This window comes from Hylaeus volcanicus, chromosome 8 (genome assembly GCF_026283585.1).
Source record: "Hylaeus volcanicus isolate JK05 chromosome 8, UHH_iyHylVolc1.0_haploid, whole genome shotgun sequence".
In the NCBI taxonomy this organism is placed as follows: Eukaryota; Metazoa; Arthropoda; class Insecta; order Hymenoptera; family Colletidae; genus Hylaeus; species Hylaeus volcanicus.
The window spans coordinates 12,964,142-12,974,339 of record NC_071983.1 but is presented as its reverse complement, the minus strand read 5'-3'; the positions used below and the strand labels follow the sequence as shown (position 1 = coordinate 12,974,339).

General features: G+C 35.7%; 2 protein-coding genes across 3 annotated transcripts in view; one reads left to right on the top strand and one right to left on the bottom strand.

Moving 5' to 3' along the window:
* Positions 1-33: 33 nt before the first annotated feature.
* LOC128881591 (mitochondrial import inner membrane translocase subunit Tim10 B-like) lies at positions 34-989 on the bottom strand. The gene is made up of 3 exons (XM_054132799.1): positions 606-989; positions 398-493; positions 34-302 (listed from the first exon to the last, which is right to left on the bottom strand). Exons 1-3 carry the CDS (start codon positions 627-629, stop codon positions 135-137), a joined length of 288 nt encoding a protein of 95 aa, XP_053988774.1. The 5' UTR covers positions 630-989; the 3' UTR covers positions 34-134.
* Positions 990-2,517: 1,528 nt separating this feature from the next.
* Positions 2,518-10,198, top strand: part of LOC128880952 (nucleoredoxin-like) — a 20,764-nt gene continuing 13,083 nt past the window's right edge. Inside the window, exon 1 of one of the 2 annotated variants that reach the window (XM_054131559.1) lies at positions 2,518-3,123. In XM_054131559.1, coding sequence (XP_053987534.1) covers positions 2,653-3,123 — 471 coding nt within the window. In that variant the 5' untranslated portion in view covers positions 2,518-2,652. The remainder of the gene's footprint in view (positions 3,124-10,198) is intronic. The other variant, XM_054131558.1, reaches the window with a different exon arrangement.

The window sequence follows — 10,198 nt, the reverse complement described above, 5'->3', positions numbered from 1 at the left end:
TATTTATACAATTAAAAATGTTCATGTAGTATACTTGTCAATTTGAGGAACTATATTAAAGTTCTTTAGTTAACGAAAAAACATACATAATGGAAAGTTTGAATAATTTATGTAGAATCAATTGTATAATTTTCTCAGGACTCTGCTTTTTGCACTTCTATTTGTGATTCTAAAGCTGCCTGAGCTTTTTGAACTTCTTCTATCCTCTTCTGTACAAGTATAGGTTGTATTTCCATAAATATTTCCATCATTTTGTGATTTCCATTAATGTGTTTTTCCAAACATTTGCTTAGGCATACATCCTACAAGATTCCAAAATTTAAAAACAACTAGTTCATAATATTTATTATATAAAAGCGACAAACTACATGCAAATGTAATTTATTACAAATCATACCTCATCGACAGATATTTCTCTCGAAAATAATGTATTCATACATCGCTTGAAACACGTTTCAGATATTTGGTTGTACAGAAGTATAAAATCCTTAAACTATAAAATAATCGTATAAAAATAGAATTCCGTAAGCATTATTTACAATCATACGAAACTAGGTTAGAAAGTGATAATGAATTATTTAACATAGAAAAGTAACAGTAAGTACATTTCTTAAATGTAACATATCCATATTTAAATTATCGTCTTTAAATTAAATGACACGTTTGCGACGTCCTAATATTTACAATTTTTACTGTTGTATAGGTTATGGTACATCACCAATATCCTGCAATACTCCTGCCATTCAAGATTCAACCAGATTCAATAGATTCAACTTGACACGATCGATCGAGTTTATTTTGTATCGAGAAGTTCATCTATTTTCCGTTTAGTATAAGGCGTATAAAGAGAGAGCTCATGTAAATAAAATCATGTGACTTCGACAAGTATGTATTAAAGATGATTATACTCTCCATACATACTCGTATAAGTTACTTTGTTATTTTTTATTTTAATATGAAGTAAATCCGTTCGTAAAATTTTTAATTATCATAGCGGATCAATGAGAATTTAGTCTCATGATGATTTGTTGTTTACATCCAGTTTACCTTTATTTTGAAGGAACGATATGTCTACGTATGTCTACCTTCTAATGTTGCATATTACGTGGTTTGTTACCAGAGTTCATCTTATTAGATAAGGTGTAGTTCACTTTTATTCAATGAATTAAGTGAACGTACATTACAAACGTACATTAAAAATTTATCATTACTGCGAACGTTTCATATGTTTTGTTTCTTTTACTACTTCCTGTTTGAAACTTAGTTTCTGATTTATAATGCCTATATACATCAAATTATATTATACATTGGTAGAATAGTAAAAAACAATTGCTCAATGAAATACAAATTACATACAAGAAAAATATACGAATAGAAAATCTAATGGAAAGTACATAAATTGGTATCATTCAATACACGTATATACGCTTTGTAACGTTCAATCGTTCTTATTTTATTCAAGGAAAAAAACGATAGTTTTGATTAAAGAGATTATACATATGTAATAGATGGAGTAGGCAAGTCGTATTTTGCGTATTTTGCTTCTTTATTCCAGTGATAAGGTAGGGTTACATTTCTTGTTACACTACTAAGTGATTCGCCATCTTTTACATATCGCCTATTATTATTCGGTCGTCTCTCATCCTTCCATACCATCAGTGCTTCTACCTACCATTCTGCGCGCGTTGTTCAAATCTGATTTTTCTCTCATTCGTCTATACATAGACTTCTGCCTGCCTAGTAGGCAAGTCAGACGAGAAAGTGTAACGCGAATAGTAAGAGAAAAAAGATTGCGTGCACGCCTGTCTTCTCTAACACGCTTGCGCAGTAACACACATTGATGAGAGGGAATACGAATTGAGAAGAAATGTCATATCCTAAACTGTCCTAAACGGTCTATGACTTCCCCCACCAAGTCTTAACATTCTGATGCGCACGCAACTTAGACAGAAACAGAGATACTCTAACGATCAGTTCTCTCTTTTTTCGCATCTTACGTTTTCACGTATATGATTTCATATGAGAGCCTCTATATGATACTTTATCTAATACATACAATATCTTTGGCTTCGATACGTTTACGGGGTGTCCCAAAAATGTTGTAACACCTTGAAAGGGGCGGTTCGGGAGGTGATTTGACATAACTTTTTCCTTAGCGAAAATGTTGTCCGATATTAACAGAAAACACTGCCCAATCAGAGCGCGCGTATACCGTTGGAGCGTAGACTACGCGCTAGACGGCTTCGCTCATACGCTACCGCGGCCGCTCCACCGGCATACTCGCGCTCTGATTGGTCAGTGTTTTCCGTTAATATCTCCTCAACGAAGCCTCGGACAACATTTTCGCTAAGGAAAAAGTTGTTTCAAATCACCTCCCGAACCACCCCTTTCAAGGTGTTACAACATTTTTGGGACACTCTGTATATCGAGAAAGAGCGCGCATTCATCGGCACGAGTCGGTGGCGGTCGGGTTCGGCCGGGATAAAACGTTCGGGATTGGTCGTTGGCTCGCGACTCGCGAGTCAGCGAAACGTGAATCAGTCGTTGACGGCAAGGGGCAGCGAGACGTTCCGAGTTTATAAGCTGTGTGATAAACGTGAAGTTTGTCGGTGCGTGTCGCCGGTGAATGAAGCGGGCCAATTGTTACGCGCGATGGCCGCGTGCTACAGCGAGCAGGCATCATCCACCTCGGGTAACGTAACGAAAAAGTCGCCTGCGGCCACCGCGAAACCGGTCAGTTGGCAACACAGACTGTTCGGTAAACAACTGTCGCGGTGCAGTCAGGTTAATCAACAGGACACGAAGCCGTGCGAAGCGAGCGGTTCGCTCGTCGACGACGACGGACGGCCGACTTGCGAGGTGATCGGTGTGTATTTTAGTTTTATTAACCCCGGTGCTACCTGCGACGACTTCACGCGTCAGCTGCTCGAACTCTATACGAATGTCAATTCGGCGCACACGGACGCGGAGAATCCTGGCAAAGAAAGGAGAAAAAAGTTCGAGGTCGTGCACGTGGTTCTATGGAGTAATGTAGCCGATGTGCTCGATTTCGAGGAAAGTTTTCGTACGCACGTCTCCGAGTTACCCTGGCTGGCTGTGCCGAACGTAGACTATGAAAGAAAGGTAAAACATTTCTTCAGCTTTTTCTTTTTTTCTTTCACGTTTATACTTGATAGGACTCGGATTTCTGGTTGAATTTTTTCTGTATCCGAATGCACTCCGATGGGTGCAAATATTCGGCGAGTGTAAATCGAATATTCAAATATGTAAATATAACTAGTCAAGTACACTCGATGCTCGTAATATCTGAATATGGTGATGTGAAGTTCTATACCTTTACCGTTCTTTTTTTAAATAGAATTTTATTTGAGATATTTTATTAACGATATTGCATACATTTCTATTATTAATGGAGGACGAGTATTGTGTCTGTGTGTTTTATATTATATGCGATATCGGGTCCTATCATATAGATTTCGATAACCCTCAGGGGCTGTAGCTATTGTTTGATCACAGCTACAGTACGGGTCTAGCGGTCCCGAGGTGCCCGAGCTATGTATAGGGGGCAGTAGGCCCCAGATAATACAGTACTGGCATCCATAATGGGGATGTCAGAGAACACAAACTATGTAAGCAAATGCAAAATACTGTAGAGTAAGAATTTAGTGACTATCACAACGTATTAGGCACAATAGACGAGTATAAGATACGAATGAACTATTGTATTTGCATAAGTAGGTTTGTGTACAGCTCTATTTATATGTATGCGTTTACATTGAAATTGGGGACAATTAATTGCATTTGCTTATGTAATCAATTACTTCGATTACAATTACAGATTACATTTTCGTAACCATGATTACGTAATTAAGGGGGTATCCTGAATTAGGAGGTCTAAAAAAAGCGGGTTTGCGTGAATTTTTTTAGAATGGAAAAAAATAATTAATTCTATCGAACTTTTAATCCTATTTTCATACATATTTGAGTAGTCTGTACAAATTTTTTCAAGAAGAAATATTCAAATTGAGTCGACTGTGATGCACATATGTAGAGCATATGTAATTTTGGTTTGACACAAAAAAACCAAAAGACATGTTCATTTTCATACATTTTTCTTGTATGTGAACTAAGAAAATTCATACAGAAACAATTTTAAACAACTTTTTTATCGAGTTAAAGTGATTTTTTTCACCCAAAGAACTTGTTCTTTTTTTTTTTTACTTATAGTAATTTCATATTTCACCATTTTTGCCGGTTTTTCTTAGTTCACATAGAAGAAAAATGTATGAAAATGAACATTTCTTTTGGTTTTTTTTGTGTAAAATCAAAATTATGACCTGCATCTTTCCCGCCGATGGGAGGTTTTAATTGTGAGGTGCTCTAGAAATGTGCGGCACAGTCAACTGAGTTTGAATATTTCTTGATGAAAAAATTTGTACAGACTACTCAAATATCTATGAAAATAGGATAAAAAGTTCGATAGAATTTACTATTTTTTTCCGTCCTAAAAAAATTCACGAAAAACCGCTTTTTTTAGATCTCCTAATTCAGTATACCCCCTTAAGTATTAATACATTTTCCGTAAATGTAAGATTAACTAATTCAAAGATTTTTCGTAAAGTGGTTATAGATATACTTTTATGAATTCATAACAAATGTACGAAAACGTAAAAATTTGTATGTTCATAAATATTGTATTTATAACAAATGTTTGAAAGAGCAGTACGAATTTGTAAATTCGTACATTTTGTAAGTTTATAACACTTCATGTGTACTTGTGAAGAATTGTGCTTGATATTCTTTGTTTCGTCTTTCTCTGGCAAGTTGATGTCACCGACACTTTATCGTCCAATCTACAGACATGCGCGACCCCTAATTAAATAATTAGACTCGATTTTTAAACCGAATGACGCTCCTTCAACGATAGGGCTGTTCAGATAATTTATACGTTCTCGAAACATTTCAACAAATTTTAAAACTTGTTTCGTCGGTTGCTCGAGTAAACGATCGATCGGATGGATGAGTTTTAATTAAAACATTATGATATAATATTCCGATAATAAGAGACTAAAAAAAAAAAATTGTATTTGCAAGGAATTTCCCTTATCACTATATTAATAACAAATTTTATTATTCAAAATAATTCAACAGATAAATTCTAAAAACTATAACACTTTTTGGCGAAGATTTTTCCAATACCTTTTATGGTATCACAGTTATTAACTAACATGAAAGATAGCTAATGAACGCAATTAGGTTCATTACGTCTTTCTTGAATTTTTTTCAAGTTTGCTGAACTTTTTCTTGTAGATTATTCGTAATTTTGTGCCATCTCTGCGATATTCTCGGAACGTTAATGTACGTGGCTGCGCGAATTTTTTACGGTTGGACGGTATGATCGATCGAGGCGAGTGTATCATTTAAAATTTGTATACAGGTTTGTCATAAAGTTGTACATGTATACAGAGGGGGCACGCGTGTCGTTATGCAGAACGACCGCGCGTGCAGCGCCTTTTTTTATTTCCGACGGGTGTTTTAACCCCTCGCCAGACGTGCTATTTAGGGTCCGATTTTATTTGCGCCAACACACCAGGCAGAGTCGACTTTCCCTAACTAAAAATCATTCCTGATATTTTCACTTAACATCTGCCCGACTACGTTCTCGATTACAAACGCGATTCTGAAATTTAACACGGGTCAATTTTCCGTTTTTTTTTTTGTTTTTGTTATTCGTTACTCGTACGATTCGACTTCTAAGTGCCCTATTATTTATCCTGTATTTTAACGTCGTTTATTGGTTTTTTCCGCGGTTAAAAATAAGTGGATTTAACCTTATTAAGGTTAATCTAATGCGAAGGAAGCATAAAACTGGTCAATTATTCAATTTACGAAATTATCTCTTACGGAGAAAGTAATTAGACTTTTTGTATGGCTAGAGACATTTGAGTTAATAATTTCTTCGAAGAGAGCGTAGTAATCGAACTTTAATCTCTTCAATTTGTTTTCTATGGGAAAACGAAAGTATTTTAAACTCTTTGGGCTCGATACATTTATTAAATGACAAAATTACTATAAAATTATTACAATGATATTTAGTGATCTATTATTAGAGCAAAAGATAAACTAACACATTTCAGAGAACTAATTAAAGTTCTGTGTAAATAACAAATATGTTTTTTTTTATTTTTTTTACATAGAATATGACATATTTCGCAGTAAAAATATTAATTCAAATGCTCTTAACCATAAATAGGATAAATTTATAATGTTTCTTTGACGAATATCGAAAATCGTCATGATAAACACTTAACACTTTAGCGACCGATAGTGGTTGGATATATGATTAAATGTAATAATATTTTTTACTTTCGTAACATTAGTGTTCTACAATATTTGTTTTACCTATTAGAATCGTTTGTTAAAACCTTTTTTTTTTTATTTTGCATATGTTTCTGGGATGTTAGAGCTGTTTCTGGATTGAGGTTATACTTCCTTCTTTGTTGATCGAATTTGCTGCATTCGTATAGTAGGTGGTCAGTTGTGATTTCCTTATTGCAGGAAAGTCGCAGTGGGGAGGGTCCGTTTTCTTTAATATATATTCATATGTGATTTTTGAATGTCCAGTTCTCAATCTAGTCGTTATTATTTTTTCTCTCCTGGTCATGGAGTATTGGGATACTGTTTGGTAAAAGTCGTGCGTTATATTGCGAGTTTTTGTTCTTTTGTTGTTCCATATTTTATTCCATTCTTCTTTCGACGTGTGTTTTATTCTTGTAATCAAGTCTTGGCACGGGATTTCTATTTCATTATTTGGAGCCTTGTTTCATTGGCTGCTCGTGTTTCAATATTACAGAGAAGAGCAAAATTGCCAGGTAGATAAAAATCTCGAGTAGAAGATAAACAATTTTTTATTTATCGCCGGATAGTACATTATAAAATATATGCAAATTAATATTCGTCTGAATATAATTTTTCCAGTTTCTGGTTGTAAGACAGCATCTTGAATCGGGATGTAGGTACATGTGTTGTAATATCGGCAGCGCTTCAAAACTTCTACGCAAGACAAATATTCTCGGTATTCTCATTGTAGATATACACATTACCGGGATATAAATGTGAGACTATCGGAGGTCGTTATTCCCTCTCTTCTTTCCACGATCATTAGTCAAGCCACTCGAGCAGTTGGTGTTTGTGATGCATATACATATACTCAATAGTCTGATCCGCGAGTAAATGCAACGATAAGCGTCCTGCGCAATTAGCGTCAAGTAGCCTCGTGATTCTTCCTTGCTCGTTATTCTGCCTATCTACCCGATCCACATTGGGAATCACCCCCTTGTAATCGTAGCTTCTTTGTACACTGTTCCATTCATTTAACAATGAGAAGAGCAACTTTGGTGTATGTGTAGCGTTGCGAAAAAGAAATTGTCGAATACTTTCTCCCATTCGCCCTTTCAGTATTTGCTTAGACGGTATTCCGAGGTAAATAAAGAAACCCGAACCAGTCCGTGTTCCCAAGATGACGGACGCCGAAAGGTCGGCGCAGCTGTATCTTGGTGAATCAGAAATATTATGTCTTGTGAAATATTGAAAATAACCTTTATGAAAATTGATTTATTATTAAACCATTGACTATGCATTGACAAATTTTTTGATTGGAACAATCTGATTATTCCAATCAGATAATTGGACAGTATGTGTTTTCGAATTTTTCGAAAATTTTTCGAATATTCTGTTCTTGTCGTGCTCAAGATGAGTTAAATCGCATGAGCTTATTGTTAACGAGTCGATGAGTTGACTCGTCTTGAGCTCTTTCCTATTTAAAAAGTTCACGCGATTTAATTCGGCTTGAGCACGAAACGGTTAATTACTCGCGTGACTTTGATTTTTTTTTGTTGACTCGTAGAAAATAAATCGATGAAGTGTTTTTTCGAATCGAGTTCATGCGTTTAGATTTTGTACTTCTACAAAAAAATTTATCTGAAAATATATTTGATTTTGGTAGGTCAGTACATGTACTATCAGTCGTAAGTTTTGCACCTTTCCATCTATCGAAGAAATTTATTTAAATTAAATGATAGAGTTAATGTTTTCAAATAAATGTTTTATTATAAATATGTTCATGAATACTTTATCCATGTATTATTTATAATGAAAAATTTATTTGGGAAGCTTAAACCTATGTGTAGGTGACTAGGTGTAGGTGTAGGTGTGTTAGTTCTCCTTTATAAATTATAAGTAATAAATAATTTAGATTTTCCAAACAACTAATTATTTCTTGAAAAAGTATATTGTTTAGTTCCTTTCGGCGGAAAAAAAATATGTAAAAAGTTGTCTAATTTTCAAAAATTCATAACTCTCTTAATAACGAGCATTTTGAATTAAAAGTTTTCTTCTAAAGTGAACCCTAATTTTTTCAAAATGAAAGAAAGGTTTTTTTTAAGAATTCGCTAGGAGGATTATTGCCCATCGATTTTGGCCAGAATCTAAAATTATCTATAAAATTATTTCTCACTTCCTAGGTCGAAATGAAGCATATTTCGTTAACTCTTTGCGGCACAGGAATTCAGGTCATAAAATAGACCCGTGTTGCGCAGAAATTTTATTGCGTTTTAAATCAAACAAAATTGTTATATTTTTATTAATAAAGGTATCACACCTATACGCATGCAGCTATTGCAAAATTTCGAGGTGGGATTAAAAATGTCCCACCATGCATTACGGTCCATCAAAAAGGTGGGACACTTTTAATCCCACCGTGCCCCAAAGAGTTAAATGATATATACGAGCAGCTTCTATTATCAACGAAGAAAGTATTCCTAAAGAAAAGAAGAAAAATGGTTTGAAAAAAGTGGTCCTTTAAACAAAGTTTTTAAACAACAGCTATATTTTTCCGCTTCCCGCGGGAGCCGTCCAGTTTGTCGGACAAAACTGAATGATTAGCCGTATAAAGCGAGCCGTGCGGCGCTAGGATGTCCGTTGGTTGAATGCTGTAATAGACCGACGGCTGCTCATCGTTTGTACGATGTAAACCGTTTCATAAAGGTGCACGCCTTTGCTTCGACGGGGTAACGCCGAGAAAAAGAGTCAAGCCGAGCAGCCTTTCCATTCCGGGGTGGCCGACCCATATCTTTCGCAAATAGCTTTCTCATTCGACCGGCGAGATCAAGAAAGGCGACTGTGTAGGTAGCGAATGAAGAGAGAGAGAGAGAGAGAGAGAGAGAGAGAGAGAGAGAGAGAGAGAGAGAGAGAGAGAATGATATATATTTACGTTTGTACACACGCGTCAGAGCGAAGAAGAGAGCGAATCGGTGCGATGCCAGGTCCCTTCCCACGAAATACGACTGAAACGGGAAGAAGAAAAAAGGAATAAGAGAAACGTCGGAATCTAGATGGACTTTGAGGTAGTTCGTACAGAGAGTGGCACGTATGCGGCGCTATGTATCACTCCCTCCCACCCACAACCCCTTCGCCTCCTGTTTCAGGTTGCTTTTTAGCCAGTGTATCGTGTAGATTACACACGACCTACTCGGCGATGGTCAAAGGAAAAGTGAAGCACGTGAGAATCGCCCGAATAAATGTATTCCAGTACCTATGACTTCGAAAACGCGTGCGAAATCCCCTGCAAATGCTTTGACGCCGCGCATCTACAACGGTATCATACGAACGAAAGTGGTAGAAAGTTGCTGTGAAAAAAATTAAATGTTTTCCGTCGTTTGGCGCGCACGCACGGATGTTCTCGCGATATCTCCTATCTCTGGAATTCATTCCGTTAAATTATATCGGCTTATACGCGGTTGGAACATTCTGAAAAGGCTTGATTTGAAAAGTGTTGCTTAATAGGACTATTTTTCTTTTTTTTTTTTCAAATCCTTTCACGTTTGTGGAAAGTATGGAACATAAATGAACAAAATTGTATGCATTGGTATGTAAAAGGTGGTTTTCAAAACTATGCATCTAGAAAAAAGAAATAAAGTTCGTATGTGACCGCTGCAAAAATAAAATTGATGTCAACATTTGCTGACGATTAGTCGTAGGTATTTCGAAGATCGATAATTGATCGAAAATGATAATCGAATGGTAATATCTAGAATACAATATTTGAATAATAATATTCAGAAAATGATATTCGAACAGTAATATTGAAAACATGATATTCGTATAGTAATATCCAGAAAATGATATTCGAATAGTATTA